The sequence below is a fragment of the Ambystoma mexicanum genome, chromosome 2p (genome assembly GCF_040938575.1).
Source record: "Ambystoma mexicanum isolate Mex_15411 chromosome 2p, UKY_AmexF1_1, whole genome shotgun sequence".
NCBI classification, from domain to species: domain Eukaryota; kingdom Metazoa; phylum Chordata; class Amphibia; order Caudata; family Ambystomatidae; genus Ambystoma; species Ambystoma mexicanum.
Window position 1 is genome coordinate 944019706 of NC_090923.1, and position 20745 is coordinate 944040450.

General features: G+C 44.6%; 1 protein-coding gene across 1 annotated transcript in view; it reads left to right on the forward strand.

Moving 5' to 3' along the window:
- Nucleotides 1-20745, forward strand: part of GIPR (gastric inhibitory polypeptide receptor) — a 582639-nt gene that overhangs the window by 317194 nt on the left and 244700 nt on the right. The window contains exons 7-9 of the mRNA XM_069643058.1: nt 6620-6776; nt 12665-12824; nt 13770-13830. Of these exons, the coding sequence (XP_069499159.1) occupies nt 6620-6776; nt 12665-12824; nt 13770-13830 (378 nt within the window). The remainder of the gene's footprint in view (nt 1-6619; nt 6777-12664; nt 12825-13769; nt 13831-20745) is intronic.

Here is a 20745-nt window from a genome sequence, read left to right on the forward strand (position 1 = left end):
CTTGTGGGTCATCTTTGCTGGTATCTACTTTGTTTAGTCTTCTTTGTCTGGATCCTTGATGGGTCATGGGTTTCGGTCACACCACTCCGAGCCCTCAATCGCTGCTTGCCAGACCTAAACCCGTCAGCCAAACTCACCTGTGCACCTGCAATTCCTGGGCTAAATTCAGAGCAACTAGCAATGTGAGTACCTCTCCTCGGGTCCTGGGGTCTTGATCCCATCGGTGGTTATGTTCACAGGGGTGCGGTTCCATGTGTTTGGGAGTAGACCTAATCAGGCTCAGTATTTGTATTTGGGTTTTATATAGAGAACACCTGGCTAGGAATCAACAGAGCAGAACTACATATGTACATGTTGTTGACTGTAACATATGAGGTAAGGTGGGTGGGTTACAATATGTGGCATGGGACGTTAAGGCCACAACGGTGGGATGTGCTGGGGAAAGCAATGAAGCTAGGTATTTACTGAAGAGAAGGGCTTAGATTCTTTTCTGAACTGAAAGAGTATTGGACGGTCCGGACTGCCGCCTTGTTCCAATAGGGAGGGCCATAGCAATAGACAAGCTGTTTTCTATTTATTTCTTGGGCATCATTTTTATCGCATGTCTAGCCATGACCAACCCACCTGAGCTGCATAGTTTTGCAGATTGGCAGACAGGTGTTGCCTTATAGGCGAGCAGGGAGTTGTAAAGAGTATTCTGGCTGGGATATCATCCTTACGATGAGTGAAATGTGGTTGAAATTCTTGTTTCAACCTAAAGAAACTAAGGGCCTCATTACACGGATGGCGGTAAGGGTTTACCGGTACCGGTATTTTACCGGTACCAGTAAAACCTTACCACCTTACTACGAGGTCCCTTTGCGGGTTGGGGAATTTAACGCCTGCTTTTTGCAGGCGTTAAAAACCAACCCGCAAAGGGACCAGGGAGCTAATTACGGTACCGCAATTTGCGGTGCTGTAATTAACACCTTCCCCATTCCCATTATGCCCTATGGGGCAAAAATGGGAATGGGGAAGGGCAATGGGGGAAGGGGGAATTACCGCCCCACCAACCTTGGAATAGGGCGGTAATTCCCCTTTCCACCAAGGCGGTGCCAGTATTTTACCGGCATGGACCAAGGTGCTACTAGCACCTTGGTCCACCGCCATCTGTGTAATGAGGCCCTAAGTATAGTCTGAGCCAGAAAGTTCAACTTAAAAGGCGGTCTGTGTCCAAAACCTATACTTGGCCTTACAATTAAACCTAAACAATGTGCAGGAATGTCAGCAACAAAAGAAATAGTGTTACAAATAAAGTTCTGAGCTTCTTCCAGCTCTGGGCTTACTTTCCAGCTCCCCTTCCCCAAGTTCACAACAGTTCCACAAAATCTCAAAAGGAATCTCAGGGTTCCCTTCCCCAAGAACACATCGCAGTTCCAAAACGGGTTCTCAGGGTTCCTTTCTATAAGAAAACAACACAGTTCAAAATGAGTCTCAGGATTCTCCCCTCCCAAGACACCAGCTTTCTCAGCTGGCCAACTTGTACTTAAGGTCAGTCTCTCAATATTGAAAACCAGTTCCCGGTCAACTTTATACTCCTTCTAGTTATTGACAGTTCATAGAGATTGCTTTCTTTTGCCTTACTTTAGCAATCTCTTTCAGGGCCCTGCTATTACTTTCTGTATATTTCTTTGGCTTTCACACATAGGGTACACCCGCTCTAGGCGCAGTTATCGGACCGCACGGTTTACCCATTACAGGTCATGCAACGGGTCACCCTGGGCTTGCTTGTCTACACAGGTTCTTCTGCAGCTGCACCAGTGTTCTGATTCACACTCGCTTGGCTCTCTCTTTGCCAGCCTTTTGGCTTTGCCACAATGTGTTTCACTCTGCCAGTCTCTGGACGTTGTCACCATGAGTTCAGTTATGCAGGTCACTTTGTGGTGCTCTTTTCCCTTCACCATGTTGCTTTCACACTCCTTCGCAATGTTCTATTCTTGCTTTATATTGCATTTTATCAGATTTTCTCTTAACTTGCAATATATGATATTCACTCTTCAAAATAGCTTGTCGTGTGTACATTGGTTCATTAACCGCTTTTCTATGCTCACCAAAACCTCTCATTCTGTTTGGTATTCAAAAGTTTCCAATACTTGTTCGCTCACACTTTGCAGTACATATCAAAAATCATTTACTTTGGTTTACTGTGTCTTGCACCTTAATTCTCGTGCATTCAGCATTCCCTTTTTGCACGTAACAGCCCCAGGAGCGCCCGGTTCAAGTGATCCCTTTTCCTCACTCACCAGTCTCCGATGTCTCAGTACTAGAATGGTGAAAGGATCTATTTGTGTGCATTACTCCTAGTCGCCTCTGCTTCGTCCCAGTACTATAGTGGAATGAATGAGAGGAATTGAGGGGAGAGGGTGTACAAAAGCCTGTAAAGGCAACGAGAGGGTGATGTTGGTTCTCAAATTGAAAAGAGGGATACCATGTCTTGCCTGTGGATATCCTCTTCCCAATCCCTGAGGACACTTCACCCAGGTGATCCTCCCTCGCACCTCCAACCCCAGGGTCAGGATCCAAAAGCAATGGCCTTTCCATGACCACCTGAAAAGAGGATCCAAGGGGAGTAGGTATGAGTATACCCACAGGTTTCTCACACCACCCACTACTGCAGATAAACTGTATTGTCTGTTGTGTTTGCATTTTTGAGCTTTATTCCTTTATTGACCTAACCGTTTTCTTCCCCTCTTTTTAAGACCCAAGTAGGCGTAGTGTGCACTTGTTAGGGTAGTTTACTATACTGTGCCTCTTGAGGTGGAATCTATGTCTTTTCCCTTTACTGCATTTTGCTATAAACTTTGTCTATATATTTTAAAGTACTTATTGACTGCTTATTTTTATCCCAATGCAATACTAAAGACATAACTACATATGTTTAAAGTATGTTACATGTAGTGTATTTTATTGGTAAATGTGTTGGATTAAATGTACTTTGGTATGAATTCCTCCTCTCAAAAGAGTGAAGTATAGCTGCTCTGCTAGGTTAGCCACTGAGAGAGTTTTGGTCTAACTGGGTGATCACCCTTCCCTTCTGCTTAGGTTCGGTCTCTTCACAGCCCTCAGCCGAGAGCTGGGGAAAACCACCCTAACAGTGCTCATGCCTAGTCCCCAATGCACAGAAATGATGCGTATATAGGATAGAGTGTTGCAAGTAGTTAATAGGGGCCTTTGCACATTACCTTCAGGTCTCCACATGTAGCTCTATCCTTGGCCTGTTCCTGCACCGTATAGAGTGGCCACACCCATGCACCACACATCTCTGTTTTATTTCCATTGTCCTTATCTCAAATTCCTTACCTCTAGGTCCAGTTCACCAAATGAGCAAAACTGACCTACGTGTATCTTCTTGGAGCAGAACTGGCCTAAATGTATCTTCTTGGAGCAAAACTGGCCTAAATGTATCTTCTTGATTAGTAGCTTTTTGCTTTAAGGAACTACTTCTATAATATACCATTGTTTCCGTGCATCCAAAGTAAACAGCAACTATCCCCGGAGGTGCTGCATTTGAAAGGGATGTGAGCAAGTATTATATTCAACACCCCTCTCTTGTTGAAAATGGCTCTACTGAGGTCTCGATCAGTCTTTTCAATGTATTTCCTTTTCTTCTCCATTTCCTCTATGTAAAGGGCATCGTGGAAGCTCTCTCACAGTAAGCCGATGTCCAATCATGACTTTTTTTCATAGGAGAAGGCTTTTGTGCTCTTCACAGTAGGGAATGTTTGATGCTGACGTGCCACCATAACACCTGCAATGTGCATCAGGATTATTGTGTACATATCCTGTTTGTGGGTCTTCCTGCACTCAAGTTTTTGGGTGGAGGGTGGGCTTGCATTCTCATCCTACCTTTGTGTGTAGGGTGGGCCTGCTTGAGCATAGTGCTGTCTTTATCGGACAGGATCACCAATGGGGTGTGCATCATTACATAGAAGTGTGGAAAGTAGGTATGTGAGCCCCTATGTCTGGAGTCCCTGGCACAACAATGCTGGTTGTGTTTGCTCTGATATTAGTCACGCAGCAGAACCTCATCCACACTCCTGAGGAAGATTAAAGAGGAGCTGGAATAAGAAGATGAAATAGAACATTCAGTACCTCTTCTACTTTGTCCAGGCCAGCCGTGTTCGATACTCCCGCTGATGGCATTGCATTTAAGAGACTGTTACCCTGTGTTCACTAAGACAGTCTCCCTTTTTAGTAGCAAACATTCCATAAGAAAGGCATATTCCCTCCTATGGCGCTTCTAGGGTCGATCCCTGCCTCGAATTAGCTGCGGGCACTTGACGATCCACAAATGGACCTTCCTTGGGTTTCCTGTGATGCTGTTTAAAGGGGATTTGACCTAGCAGGTGGTGCTGAGTTAGCTGTTTTTTTGTTTATACAAGCCTACTTTACACATGGTTAATCCTGATCTCTAATTGGAGAGAAAGGCAAAGAACAAAGGATTGGAATAAATATATCTTTTTGCTTCTATAGAGAGTAAATCTCTCGATTCTGGCCACCGATCTTAGGTCTGAAACCCATTCTGCATACTTTGGCCTTTTCCACATTTTTCCGTTTTCTTAGAATTACTTTTTTGCAGAATTAGATGCCCTGTAAAACCAGCACCTTTGTGGATATGTGAGATCAGCCACCAAGTCATCCTCGCCCAGAATTACACTCACATAGTCAAATTCTACATCCAGCATGATAACCTCATTCTAATATAACTCTTTGGTTGGCACATTACGTTTGGGAGTAGTAAGAATCTATGGAGTTGTCAGGAAAGAATGTTGCTTGGCCATCGTCACCACGTTCCTCCTTTTACTTTGGTGTTTGGAATTTGTCCAATGATCCTGTTTTTCAAGTAGGAGAAGTCTCGATGCGCTTGTCAGACAGTGCTGTTAACCCCTCCATTGGAAACTCGGAATACAGCACCACAATTTGGTTACTGCTTTGTTAAATTCCCTGTCTTTGGCCAGGATATGGAATGTGAGCTCTTAAAAAAAGTCTACCCTGGACCACAACTTGTCCTTCTCATTCCTGGCTGTCTTCACACGCTTCTCTTTCAGCATGAGGCATGGTATTATGGGTCCCAAAGGTTTGTGTAGTCGGATCTGAGTACATGGGTCTTTGAACTTACTTTGCTTGTTTAGTGTTACTGCATCAGCTGCATTAATTGGATTTTTAAGGTGAGCGATGGGATTACCCGATTAGACAAGGAAAACAATGTATACACACAACAATATTCATATCTAATCTCATCTATGATATCAAACAATCTCATAACTTTTATGTATCCAATTAAATTATCTGGTAATTACACTCCATAAAACTCCTCCCTGTAATTGTATAAAGAACCCTAGGCATGTACTCGCTATGGGTCAGCCAAGGGTACGATACCCATACTCATGGTCCTCCCTTTTAATGATAGTTGCAAATGAAAGTTATCCTTCTTGTCTTTGGCCATAAGTAAATGCCATTGCTCGGATCCTCAATGACAACTGATTCTATAAATGTCTTAGATATTTCTTAATAGGTCCTCTGTATGGTTTACAGGAAAATGTAATGTGCATTGCAAACTCGCTTTCTCCGACTACACGTAGTCCGAGATTGCTCTCGTTGTGAGCCTCTGCCCAGCACCAAGTTCAGGAAAACGAGGTATAGGCTTAAGTGTGTGAACTCTTTCCTTAACTCATGAGACCTTAGTCTGCCTGCAGAGAACTCCTTCTCTAAAAAGGTTTTTCGTTGGTCATATCGCGATAATGATATAGAGACATCCATTCCCCCCACGCCCCCATCCACCTATTTGCATATTGTTTTACTTGCATAGGCCAGTTCTGTTTTTTCACACTGGGTGCCGGAGGACCTCCATGAGGTGTGTGCTTGTGGTCGGGTTCATGTTGCTTTCTGCTTGTCTTCCAGCCATAGCACCAGTATTGGTTTCATATTTGCAGGGGAAACACTGGGGATTCCCGATGGCCCGCCTGTGCATTTAGTGCCACCGGAAGCAGCATGAGGATGAGGATGCTTGACAGGGAGCAGGGCATGCACATAGGCAGGCTAGAATGTACCAATAGGTGACAGTCTCTTTTAAGTCTTTCAGAAAAGAATGGTGGTTGTGATTGGCTGTCCTGGTAGCCGGTAGGAAGTTCCAAAAGGGAAGTTGAAAGTTCCAGAGTGGTTACGGCCCCTATGTAAGAGAAGAACGGAAACATGCCAATGAGATTGAGTGATGCAGATGTAAGGTTTTGGAGGGAGCATAATGGGGACATTTATTTAAAAAATTAATTTTAAATGTAAACCAGCCTTTTATACGTGATCCCCCTGATGGATGCCAACCTTATCTCAGAAAGACCTCATGTCGTCATCACTCATGGAAGGCTATCACTATGCAGGAGACTCTTCTTTCTCCAATATGTCTCTCCTCATAAAAGATATCACCAAGATAAAGTGTCCTTAATGTGTACTTTTCTTTATAAGTGGGCCTCAACTGTGGATGTTCTGGTTTTTCCTGAGCCCTGATTTGCTTAGTTATGTCTGAGCCCTCCCTCCTAAGTCTAATTGGCTGACTGGTGTTTCCTGGTCTCTGATCTGTGAGCAGGAAGCTGAGATGCACGCGGAACTACATCCACATGAACCTGTTTCTCTCTTTCATGATGAGAGCCATCTCTATCCTGACTCGGGACGGCCTGCTGAAGGAGCGCATCCGCAAGGAGATCCAGGATGATGAGGACATATCGCTCTTCATCAGTAATCAGGTGAGGTCACCAGAAGCGTGCAAAGATTACTTATAAAAAGATGGTGTCTGTAGAGGTGACTGTGTGTAAGCGGTATCAGGTAATAATGTCCCCATACATAATGTTGCCGGGAAAAGCCATTGGGGTCATTATATATGGTGACATATGTATCGGGATGGGTTGCGGGGATGTCCCCTACTCCCCTTGTAAGAAGAAAATAATAATTCAGGGGTTTGTCCCTCGCATGTTCAATATAATAATTTCTCCACCAAAAAACTGCGACTTTTTTGTCAGGAGACATTTTTGCGGGGACAATATTACATGGAACCGTGTAAGCGTGGTCTGGACACTAGACGTGGAGTTTAACTCCAAAATCTTTCAGATCGCTTCTGAAGGAGTAAGGCTATGTTGGCAGGGCACGGATACCAGTACTGTAAATAGTTTGGGGCACTGGCTGGCAGCATGCAAGTTGTTGAGGTGGCTATGTGCAAATTGGATGAAAGGGGTTGGACCACTCACTGGAGGTGGGATGCTCTGTCGAATGAGGTTGAAGCACGGCCTGTGAGGGTAAAGGTATTGAAGCCCTCCCTGTGTAAGGGGAACTGTAGTTAATGGGTAGAGGCATTGTCTTTGGCAGGCGGTGTAGTGAGTGGTGCAAAGGTTTTCGATGAGTAGGATTTTTAAGTAATGGCGTAGCAGCTCTGTTAACTGGAGCTGGGGATGGTGTAATGGCACTGGCTTTGGGGTTGCCATGGGCGATAGTTTAGGAGTGCTGGGTGGAACCATGGGGAATGGTATTGGAGCACTGAACTTGATGGTTTGGATATTCCAATGCAGGAGGCATCTCAGCTCTGACACAAAGCATTGCACAAGGGACGACATGTGGTGTAACTGTGGTGAGATGCTTAGGAAAGCTAGCGAGAGGGAGATGGAGAGCAAATCATGTACCCATTAGCTATATCATTGTTATGAACTTTACAATAAAGTATAAGGAATACAGGTATAAAGGGGAGTACCGTTGGATTATAGTTGGGTTTCCTTTTCCTTCCACTGCTTGATTTTATATGTAAAGACATTGTGAACATGTACATATAGATAGGTCATCATAGGTGCAATTGAGCCATTATTGTGAGTTGCAGGAAGGCTCTGTCATTATGTCACCACCTGATCCTTAGGGGGGTGGGGCGTGGGGGCGACTCAGAGAGAATGTGGAAAAATGATGAACAGAGGAGGAGTTGATGTTGAGAAGAAAGGAAAGCAGTGGCTCTGAGTTCTCTGGGCTCTGGGCGCCCCCTGGGAAAAGCAAAATGCACTGAATGTGCCTATACTTTCAACAAAACTTCCCAAAACTCTGACCACTGGCACCCCCAGGGAAATTCAAAAGTTGGATCTCCTATGGTAAGGTATAAAGAGAAGTTGGTTGAAAAGAGGGCAAGGAAGGAGTTGGAAAGAGGCCTTCGTGGCAGAAGGCAAGAGATAACACAAGCCTAGTTGTCTGGGAATAGGGACAGGGGGAACAAGCACATAGCAGAATGACGCGTGGGAGAGTGGGAAGATAAAACAGAGGGCAGATTCCAGGCTTAGTGACATGTCGGAGGGCTAGAATGAGCATCGTACTTGTGAGGAAGAGAGCCAGATTGGGTTAGCCACCTGTAGATTCTGCTCCTGTAGACAGGAGGGAGAAATGCAGCTAAAACAGTCACCTATACAACATCCAAGCACTCCTCCTTCTGGAGAAAGCTATCAGGTCTGCTCAAACAAAGAACATTACCAAAAAACGATGAACATCACTATTTGATCTAAGGCTCACATGTTGAAAGGAGATACTGGGAGAGCCCCAGGTGGAGGCATAATGATCAGACAGAGACATCAACTGCGTCAGGTGGTCTGCACTTCCTACGAACACTGGAGCTTGTATTACTTGAACAGACCAAACCGCTTAGTTCCCAGTTGGGAGGACTACGAAAGACTAATGCGTTTTACTGTCAAACACCCTGACCAGAGTGATGAAGTGATCACATGGCATTCATCACATGGCTCTGGCAATAGCATACCCAGATCCCTCAAGCAATCTGTTATGCGGACACTAGATTCCCAAGCCAAGAATCTAGGATGAAAGGGGAAAGCCCAATGTACAAGAACTGTGACTTTCAGAGGAAAAACCTACACTAGAGCTAGGAAAGTCATTTGCGGATTAGGGAAGAGGATACTTCTTGAGAGACCCAAGCCAGGTCCCTGAGGACAGGGCGAAAGCTGAAGAACCTTTATCAAGCCTAGGCCTGGCTGACAAACCAAACAGGGAAAAACTACATCGCCCATAATCCTACCCTTCTGCAGAAGGAAAACCTGGCATCGACCAGTGACCTGCAAATGGAAATGGCCACACAGATAGACTTTGGGGCGAACCAAAACACCAAGCCGAGATGCTTCCTACACCCCAGAGTGCACAGTCATAGGGAACTAGCACCCTTCTTCCATCTGGTGCCTTAAGCGACAGAAGGAAGCGTAGATCTCTCTTTCACAGTGAACCAGAGAAGACTTTCCTTTCTTCCCATACTAAACACAGACAGGAGAACCCATGGCTTTCTGCAGCCACAGATGAGGGAGAAGCTTTAAAACACAACCTCATATGGGAAAGCAAACACTTAACATCTAAATTAGAAGACATTGGTTTCAGCCTCTCCACCCACCAGAGGGATTGGACAGCAATTACTTTGACTTGCTGGACATAGAGAGCAGTACAAACAAACTCCAGAGAGGTGGGCCTTTCAGTCTGAACCAGGGAGAAAGGTTAGCACTTGCATCATCAGCAATAGCCAACAAACAATGAGAACATATTTAACATGGCCGAGGGCCTATTTTAAGACGTTCTCCTCCAAAAGGTCAGGACTACAGTAGCCTCCTTACCACTGAGCATGCTCAGACAGCTCGGGTAGGCCATGCAGCCTGCACAGAGGAGCTATTACTCATAGGCCCTGCTTAAAGGCTCACTCTCAGGACAGCAGGATGTGTTGTTGGAGACGGAGTTGAAGAGCTGCAGAACTGTCAAAGGACAAGCAGAGGCTGTAGAGAGGAACAATGCGATATTGAAACCAGTATTGTAGAGGCAGGTTGGAAGATGTGGAGACTAGAGTCCGATTGTAAGAACTAGAGCAGAAAGAAATAGAGGGTAATTGGGTGGTATTCTGGCAGTAAATCCACCAGAATGCCGCCCAATGCAATTACTGTTACTGCCACTTGGTCCAGCAGTATTACCGCCAGATTACAAGTTGTGGTGGCGGTGTAAATCGACATTTCATTTTTTTAGTCCATAGGACTCAATGGGGCATTTTCAGATGAATTACTGTGGCGGTAATTCTGCCAACTTTCCACCCAACTCATAGTTGGGCGGTGCGGTAATGCGGCAGTAAAGGGAATTACCGCTGGATTTTTACAGCAGCGCCAAACTCGTAATGAGACCCTATAGTTTAAAACATGGAGGAAGGTGAAATAAGATGAAAACCCCAGAAACAAGATGAGAGTGAAACCCAGAGATGGGATGAAACTGAAGTGAGGAACAAAACCTGGAGACAGGAGGAGCTTGAAACCCACAGACTGTAGGAAGGTGAAGCAAGGCAAAAACCCTGAGACCAGGAGAGAGTGAAATCTGGCAAAGGGAGAAAGCTGAAGTTAGGAACAAACCTGTAGACTGTGAAATCCGGAGACTAGGGGAAAATAAAGTGAGAAACAAAACCCGGAGATTAGAGGAGAGTGGCATCCAGAGATGGGAGGATGGTAAAACGCAACAAGGTGAAGTAAAACACAAAAAGAGAAACTTTGACCAAGAAGGAAGTTGAGAGAAAGAAAACAGTAGCTCAGTTGAGACAGAGAGATGTGGAGACCCTAACCCCGGAGAATGAGCAAACAGTCCATGAGACAGCAAAGGAATAAAAGACAAAGGCCTAACAAGGAGGAACAGATATTGAACAAGACCTGTCATGTGGGGACTAACCCAGGACATAGACAAGCAAGAAGTGTCAGCAGGGGACTAACCCTGGAGGAAGATCACACATAACAGACTCTTGTACAGTGTCATAGACACTTATAAGGATCCCAATTTCCCTGAAACACAAAATAAACTTATAGAAATCGACATCCCAGCTTGCATCCATTTGTCACCCATAATTACACCAGAAACTCAATATTCCTTCTAAGGTGTCAGGGTTTGTTCATTAAGACATAGTGAAGAAGGGGAAGATCTAGAAGAGAGACGTAGCCCTTGTGATTGTCATTCTGCCCTCAATAGAAGTACTGTTTCATATATTTCTCATCCCGATTTGGTGATAACCCCTAATAACGACACTATCCTTGAACCTTACTTACATGTCTGATGGTGTTTGCAAATGTCTTCATGACAGTTCCATTATTTGCAGAGTTGATGCTCCAGGTAATCATACAGCTCAGCATGAGCCTGTATGTAAGAGCCGTACATGTCGGCCTTTTAGCTAAGCCATGCATGTCCTAGTCCTCATGAGGAGCATTAGCTAAGCAATAGACATTGTAATGTGAGGTCTTTCTCACATCCTGGTGTACATTCCTGTTCTCAAGTGTTTTCTTCTGAATCCAATAACCGCACAGTGTGTTTTTGGACACCTAGCAGACTTCTATATAGAAAACTGTATTGAATTCCATTTGCATTTTGGAATTGGTCAATGGGGTCTAATGGCTTCAGTAGATATTCCTATTTAAACAGTAACTTTTCCCATTGCTTTTCCACTAGACACATAATATCAAATTCTAAAGCCAATTGTCTTCAACTTAATCTACTAGAAATGGTTTGCAGTTGGCGAACTAGAATTTACACAAGGGAGAGTTATTGATCCTCAAATGGGTGTAATTTTAGGGGGTGGGGGAGTTTGTCCCCTCAACTTTCATAGCACACCATTTTGTCCCCATTCATTTGGCTGGGGCACCTTTTCTTCAGATGTCGTGTCCCCCCCAACATTTTCAGCAAAGTTACTCCACTGGATCCTCAAGTCTGCGGACACACAGAAACAAACACTTTTGTCAATCTGCAAACAATATAACAAATCTGCAGGGGCATGCCAATCTTTCTTCTTAATACCAATAACCTACACTTTTCGTATTTCTCAAAAGCAGCAATGAAAGAACAAGCATTGCATGCTTCAAGTGATCGGGGACTTGGGGACTTTACCATTCACCAACAAAATAGTGAGTGGAAAATAAAGGATGCTGGCTGTGAGGCATCCGGAGAGAATGCAGTAGTAGTTCTGGTTGCGAAGGACCTGGAGGCAATGTTGCAAAAGCACTAGAGGTGGAAGAGAGACAGGGGATGGTTTAGGTCTGATTGTGCGGAGTGGTTCGAAATAGTGTAAGAACAATAGGCCTGAGTTTAGAGAAAGCTGTAGTATGGAGTGTAGTTAGTGGTGCTGGGGTGCTGGCTGTGAGGGATTACGGTGGGTTTCATGGGGGCACTGCCTCCAAAGGGCGCTGTAGAGGATAATGTATGAGGACTGACTTTGAAGAGCGGTGCAAAATGTTATGAGAGTTTGTGCTGTGGGAAGATGTGTAAGGTGTGGCGCAGGAGCACAAGCTACCGAAGCTCTAAAGTACTGGCAGTGGAGCAGCTCTAGAGAATGATATAGAAGAACCGGCATTGACAAGTTATCAGGAATGACGTGGGGATGCTCTGTCTTAAACACCACGGAATGTTTCAGGAACGCCGCTTGTGGGAAGGGAAAGAGGTTGGTGCAACCACAATGCAAGGCATCGCTCCCCTTGCTTCAGCCCATATGTAGCCAGAGACGATGGCTGTGAGGCCACTGAATTTTCTGGGATGGTAGTCCTGGCTCCTGCACCCTGTTCACATCTTTCTTTTTTTCCCTCCTGTCTCCACCTCCCTTGTTCAGGCAGTTATCGGGTGTCGCGTGGCTCAGGTTCTGACACAGTACTGTGTCCAGTCTAACTATTACTGGCTCCTGGTGGAAGGTTTGTATCTGCACAACCTTCTTGTGATGATGGCCTTCTCAGAGGAGACCTACTTCCTGGGATACCTGGTGTTCGGCTGGGGTGAGTAGTTCAGCAGCACATAGGAGGTTCTCCTTTGCACACTTTACGCCCTCCTTATACCCATCTTACTTCACTCTGCTCGGGCGGGTGTGCTAGCAGCATATACCTCTTCGGGCTTCCACATCATCTATGCTTCAGGCCAGCTCCTTCGCCCATAACTGTATTCTCCTTAGACCATCTCCATGTCTTATCATAGTCTTCATTCCATGTAAGCTCCACCTCTAATCATTTTCTTTAACTCACATGAGTTGCATCGTCCATCTTTGACTTCACTTCAGATGAGCGCCATCCCCATCATCCTCTTCATCATGGACCTCGTTCATCAGCCACCATCCTCTTCAATTAACATCAGCTCCTTCCCACACCATCCAATTCACTTCACCTTTGTGTCTATATACATACATCGCAAACATCTGTATCTCCTTTCATCCTATTCGCTTAGCAACAGCTGCATCAGATCTTCCAAAATCCTCTTACCTTCACATCATCTCCCATCCCTCTGCACCATACACCAACTAACTCCCTTTCTGCCGCTCATCATACCCATCACTTATTATCCCCTTCTCAAAATACCTTTCTCCCTAAAACCCTTGCATCTGTCTTCCAAAACTCATTCTCACCGATTTTTTTGCTATCTTTTGCTAGATTCTTACACCCACTTTATAATTCTCTGCTTGGCCATAAGCGATTCTATGAAACATGTGAGCAATGAGTTAATTTTTAAAAACATACAAGTAGTTTAGCAGCTTCATACGATACGGTACACCTTCATCTCCCTTCTCCCACCATACACTTTGTGCAACCTTGTGTATTGTGTACAATGCATATGTCATTCCACAGCTTATATGTTGGCCTATATGAGTATTGGGCCCACACTTTGTGTGTGCATCTGATGCCCTGTGTACAATTCTCCAACAATATTTGTGTGCACTTTTTTCCCTGCAGGCACCCCACTCCTTTTCGTGATCCCATGGGTTCTCGTCAGATACTTTTACGAAAACACACAGTGAGTATTTCTAACTATTATGAAACTGGCAGACTTCCGTTCCAGTAAATAATACTTAGCACAGCACTAAAAATTATAGATAATACTGTCAAAGTAATGACTAAAGAAGGCATGCTCTTGCATTAATATCATGATAAACTCCTCCAACCTCAATGTCTCCACAAAAAGATTCTGCCCCAAGAAATATTATAAACGTTGTGACTAAAAAATATGGACTTCTGTTTTAATGTATATCGGGACAGATTGTACAAAACACTACACATACCATTTTTTGGTTGGTAAAATGTCCACTTAGTGACATGTTTAAATTCCTAAATGTGTAGCCACAGCCTCACCACGATGCACACAACACGACTCCAACAACCTACCTTTGCTTTCCATTATAAATTGGTCCACCGGACCAAATCCTACTTTGTCATTCCCCATAACGAGTTAAAACCTGGCAAAAACTCTCATCTAGCGAAATTCGGAATGAGTAGCCTCCAGTACTACAATGTCTGGCCCTGACTTTGAGGATGTTGCAATATTATTCATCTACTTACATAAATGTGCTTGCCCTTTGTGAAGGCATCATGAGTCAGACCCTGACGACAGGTTCAAGTTTCCTCAACAAAGTTTTATTTAACTTAAAATGCAGGGTGGACTAATGCCTAACTTTTCCTATGCTAAGGTGGGATTTCCCTACCTAAAGAAAACGAAGGATAGTCTAAGTCAAGAAGTCCAAACCAAAACGTCTGTCTGTGTCCAAAACATATACTTTCCCTCACAATTAACTGCGTACAATGTGCAGGGATGTCAGCATCAAAGAGGAAAAGTTCAGATCTTATTCTAGCTCTTTAGCTTTTAATTAGCTCCACTTCTCCAAGTTCAAAGTACTTCACCAAATACAGGGATTCCCTTCCCCAAGAGTTCAACTCTTCCAACTTTCAAACAAACACTTGACTTTAATATCTCAACCCGGTCTTTGCACAACACAAGCTTCTTTATAGGTGTTTTCAGTGACTTTTCCATTCAAGGGTCCCGGTCTAGGCGCAGTTGTCGGAACACATGGTCCTCTCATTACAGGTCACGCAACCAGTACCCTTCCTTGACTGCTTTCCCTGTAATACTGTAAAAGCAAAAGAAAGTATCGAGGCTGAGTACCCCAAAAGGAAATACACCAAACACAGGCTTATAAAGATTCACAGATCTTTATTCTAATACTGAACAGTTACAAAGAAACAAAATCAGTACATCACAGCGAATACCAGCCCTTTCGGTGTGAGAAGTGAGAGGTACTGGACGTCTAAACAGTCAAGCATTTTATACATTTTCGATCATTATGTCCAGCCCCTCTGCAAGTTAATAATCCATGGTCTAGAGTTCGTGCCAAGTTCACTTATGGTTTGTTATGACAATATGCACATGGATCATCCTCAGTTTACATGCAAACAGGTTACAATGGCAACAGTGTATTCTTGGATTTAACAATAAATCTTAACACATATTCTTTACAATGCAGTTCAGCCAGTGTTCACGTTCGGTATTTGTTCTACATTGTGGTCAATGTATATCCATGGATCAGACTTATTGGCGCAGACAATCCTCTGTCTACAAGTCAGACATGGGACAAGGTCTCTTTACTCAACCCAAACATTCGGCCTACGGACAGTTTACACATTAACTAACGTACAAAGTGCAGGACGGCTCAGTTACAAGCGGAAAACACTGTCCACCATTTTAGAACACAGAGTTACTTTGAAATGGAAATCAAAATGGCGGATGGACCTAAAATGGCGGCGAAGTCGATCTAGAATCAGAACTTTGCAACGCGGTTTTCTTCGCAGAGCGACTGGGTTTAGGCCAATATATACGAGAAAGGAGGCACGATATGATATCCCGTTTAACAAACCCTCCTTTTGCCCTAAGGCAAGCGCTAAACTACGCCTAGTCACTTTACGAGTAACTCCACGTCTCAATGTCCATACATCCTGAATCACTATCGGAGATAAGGATCGCCATGAGGTCAGATACTGAAATTTCTTTCAACACAAATTTGTTGGTCATTTTCTCAGGGGCGCATACCTTGTGTCCTAGTGCACCCATTGCTTGTGCACAACATCCTCCTATCATCGAACATATACCAGGAATACATTGTATACAACAACAGAAAAACAATAGAATGCCTAAAATAATCAGCAAGGCCGAAAGTAGCTTCCATCCCCAACATCGCAAGAAGTTCCAGAACCATTCGCTAAGATCCCAGTTCCCCTCGGGAACATGCACTTCTGAACTAAGTACGTGCAGATTTGGTATTGCCCTAAAGATAGTTGGGGAGGAATCTGGCACGAAAACACAACAAGCGGATCCCACTAATTTACATACCAACCACGCTCAGCCAGGATGACGTCTAATGCCATCCGGTTCTGAAGTGCTACTAATCTTATCGCTTTTTGTTCTAAAGCCATGTTATAGAGTATGTCAGTGGTCCGGTTGATGGTCCTCTCCAGTACTCTCGCTAGTCTTCTGATATCCTCAGAATTCAATATTTGCCCCCAAAATGGTACGAAGGATTTAGCTACGTCACCCAGAACTTGTGCCGAAGTATCGCCATTCTCGTCCCGCATTGGACGAGCCTTTGAGATTCCTTCAGTGCTAGCAATGAATACCCCGGGTAACAGAATCCCTAAATAACAGGTTCTCTGCCAATCCCTGGGTAACCATGGTAAAGCTATGTTACCGCAAACAAAGTAGACAGGTTCGCCTACATACAAAGGTCTGTCCTCACTAGTCAAGTTTGCAACGTTGGTGCAACCCTTGAAATTACCCATTGACTGAGTACCATTCCTCTGTATGCAGAAAGAAACTGAATCGGGCTGTGGTTAACAGTATAGGAAGGTGGTGTGGCATCCCTATTGCCTATAGGAGCCATCTGGAAAGAGATCAGAGATTGAAAAGGACGGGACAGTCTATCAGTTCCATCAAAGTTCCCTGAGATGCTATCGTTCCATCGGCCAAAGAATAGTGCCCTTAAAGAAGCATAGCATGCAGTAGTCAAAGGTAAAGGATGAATATACCAGCTGAGCCCCTTATCCCTGTTTTGCGCTAAATGCGAACATACCCAGCAATGGGATTTGTTAAAAATGGCATGTGTGGCATTCATGATAAATAATAGAGTATTGTTATGGTAACTGTGTCTGTGCTGAGAGTCTCTAGGAGATAGAGTGTACAGATGCACGAAAGGTGTAGAAACAGTGGGTACATTTTCAGTGGGTAACAGAATTTCAAGCGGATGTACTTCTTCCGAATACCAAAATCCTAAGGCAATGACTATTGTGAAACCAGTTAACATAATCACAAGACAACAATACGTTTTCGGGGCCCACGCATTCGATTGCTCATTATTACGGTCGGTCACACAGTCTGTTATCTGTTCCGTACGAGTGGGAGCGGTTGCAGGCATTGCTTCTTCAAATGAATATGCCAAAGTCAGTTTGCTGGCGATCTCCAGATCAAGCGTTTTCTTAGTCCTTTCCCAAACCCTAGCCAACAGAATCCCCTTACGTGCAAAAGATCGGGCCAAAAAGACAAGCCCCCCAATGAATTTTTCCTTGATGGCACAGCCGAACCATGCAGTAAGTCTAACTCCTCGGACGCAGATCGTACCTTGTGATCCCTGGTACTGAGTGATCTGCAAACAACGTGTCGTTACTTCCTGATGGAAGCAGTGAATTCAAAACAGGATTTGAAGCGAGATTCGAAACAGAATTTGCAAAAGGAACTGTTGGAGAGTGTGGAGATAAAGCGGCTGTTTCCCCAGGCCCCACGGGCTCAAGGAGAGTCTCTGACGCACTCTGGATGCTGTTTGATGCTTCGTGATCATTGGTTACGGTGCAGGTAGGGGAAATTGTGTCTTCTGTATCATGTGGCAAAGGGAAGGGAATCCTCTTGATGTGGGATGCGTGGATCCAGTGCTTCCGGCCCTCCACTCGCACAGCGGTCTGTGTGACCAGGAGAACTTGGTGTGGGCCCCGCCAACGAGGTGCAAGGCAAGATGATCTTTCAAATGCTTTAACCAAGACCCAACTGCCTGGCCGTATGTTGTGGCCTGGGCCCTCATACCTAACGGGAAGAGCTTCTCTAACCTGTTGGTAAATCAAATCCAGATTTTTAGTTAACTGTCTGCAACAATCAGAAAGAAGTACATGCTCAATGTTGCGCAGAGATCAGGGTTTAGGGAGATTCCAAATGTTAGCTGGCCTACCCATGACCACCTCAAATGGAGAGAGCCCAGTCTTAGTTTGAGGGGTCGTTCTTATAGACAATAACACGATCGGTAAGGCGTCCAGCCATTTCAATTTGGTGCCGGTACACGTCTTAGCGAGCTTGTTCTTGATGATGCCGTTGTGTCTTTCTACTAAACCAGCACTCGTAGCATGCCTAGCTGAATGGAACCGTTTATCGATCTGTAATCCCGCGCATATCTGCAGAATTACAGCAGCGATAAAATGTGGACCATTGTCCGACCAGATGACTCTTGGCAAACCAAACCTAGGAAAATATTCCTTCAGCATGGTCTTCGCCGTTGTCATGGCTGTGGCATCTTTGACAGGAAAGGCTTCAACCCATTTACTAAAAGCACAGGCAACCACCAGTACGTATTTGTAGTTGTTGCAGCGCTCCATTTCAATAAAGTCAAAATCTATCACCTCAAAGGGGACAGAAGGTGGACCAAAGCTACCCCTAGGAGTCGATGTGCCCTTTCCCACATTATGCTGCAAACAGATCATACAACTTTGGACAAAGCGCTCAGCTACTTTGGAGATTTTATCATTCACCCAGACATTTTGCAACATTTTGGTAAGTTTTCGTGCACAGATATGAGTGGGACCATGAGCCATAGCGACCATCATTGTAATATACGCATCTAGCAGCAACCATTTCCCTTCTTCTTTGTCCACCCAACACCCGTCATCATCCAATTTTGCCAAACCCTCAGCCCATTTCTTAGATTCCTCTAAAGTGGCATCAGCTTGAATATTGTTCACAGATTCGATACCTTCATCCAAAGTACAGGCATTTGTGGCTTCCTTTGAAGTATACATTTCTGAAGAGAGATCAGTGGGAGTCTGTTTGGCTATCTGGTCAGCGAAAGCGTTCCATTTTCCCACATTATCTATGATCTTCTGATGCGCTGAGCATTTCATAATTGCTAACTGAATGGGGAGTGCAAGCGCTGAGAGTAACCATACTATCAAGGAGCCATACTAGATTTTAGTGCCATGTGAGGTCAAGAAACCTTGTTCTGCCCAAAGTCTGCCGAAGTTGTGAACCACCCCAAAAGCATACTGACTGTCAGTATGTATATTTACGGTAAGCACTTCGGAAAGTTCACAAGCTCGGGTCAATGATATAATCTCTGCGGCCTGCGCAGAGTTATGCATGATTCTTTTGGTTTCCACAACCGTGCTCAATGCGGTGATTGCATAAGCAGCTGTGGATGTACCATCTGGGAGTTTGAAACAGGAGCCATCACAAAACAGCTCCCCTTGTGGATTGTTCAAAGGAGTATCTTTTAGATCGATTCTGCCTTTTGTCTCTTGCTCTGTGGTGTAAAGGCAGTCATGTGACTATTCGTCACTGCAAGCAGTACCTTGCGGGAAAGGTAAAAGTTCAGCCGGATTAAGAACACAACGTCTTTGAATTTTAATGGGTGGTGCAAACAAGATCAATTTGTATCTCGTTAATTGTGCGGAGGTGAGATGTTGTGTTTGTGTTCTGTTTAATAGAACAGCTACAGAGTGAGGTACCATCAGGGTTAAAGCATGGCCTAGGACCATTCCCTCACTCTGTTTCACAGACGCAGCAGCACCAGCGACAGCTCTCAAACATCTTGGCAGAGCGCATGCAACAGGATCAAGGGCGGAAGAAAAGTAGCTGCAGGCCTATTCTTCCCTCCATGTTCCTGCATTAATACAGCCAAAGCACATCCATCACGTTCATGCACATACAACACGAAGGCTTTTTCATAATTTGGTGTGCCCAAAACTGTTGCCGAACACAGTGCAGTCTTGAGCAAATCAAACGCTTGCTGGTGTTCCAAGTTCCACGGCAATGGCAAAGAAATGCCCTTCTTCGTCAAAGCCTACATTGGTTTAATCGTTAACGAGAAATTGGGGATCCACTGCCTACAGTAAGAAGCCATTCCTATCAAGGCTCTGACTTCCTTCTGTGTATTTGGGACAGACATGCTAGAAATGATTTTTATCCGCTCAGGTGTCAACCTTCTTCCCTCCTTCGACAGGAGATAGCCTAAACAGGCGACCTCCTGTCGACAATACTGAAACTTTTTGAGTGAAGCTCTGTGTCCATGTTGTGCTGGGTGAATAAGCAACAACAGGGTGGCCTCCTTACAGGCGCTCTATGAGTCAGCAGATAAAAGTAGATTGTCTACGTACTGAAGCAGTGTACAATTGGTGGACAACTCGAGCGTGTCGAGCTGCTCTTTCAAAGCCCGACTGTAGATGCTAGGACTCTCCGTGTAACCTTGCGGCACACGGGTGAAGGTAAATGAGCGTCCTCCTAAGGTGAACGCGAACAAGTATCTACTATCCTTGTGTATAGGAATACTAAAGAAAGTGTTCTTAAGATCCACACACTAAAGTGAGTAGCTGAAGCCGGAATCATAGGTAATATTGTCGTCACATCAGGCACAATGGGAAATTGTGGAGCAACAATCTTATTGATGGCACGTAACAGAATAATGAAATGAAAAGGAATTGCATTATCGCCTTTTTGTACACAGGCAAAATCGGACTGTTACACAAACTACCTGCAATTTCCTCAATTACCCCACGATGCACAAATTCGGAGACTATGCATTTCAAAGCTTGCTCACCATCGACCGAAATCTTATACTGGGGAATACGTGGCAAC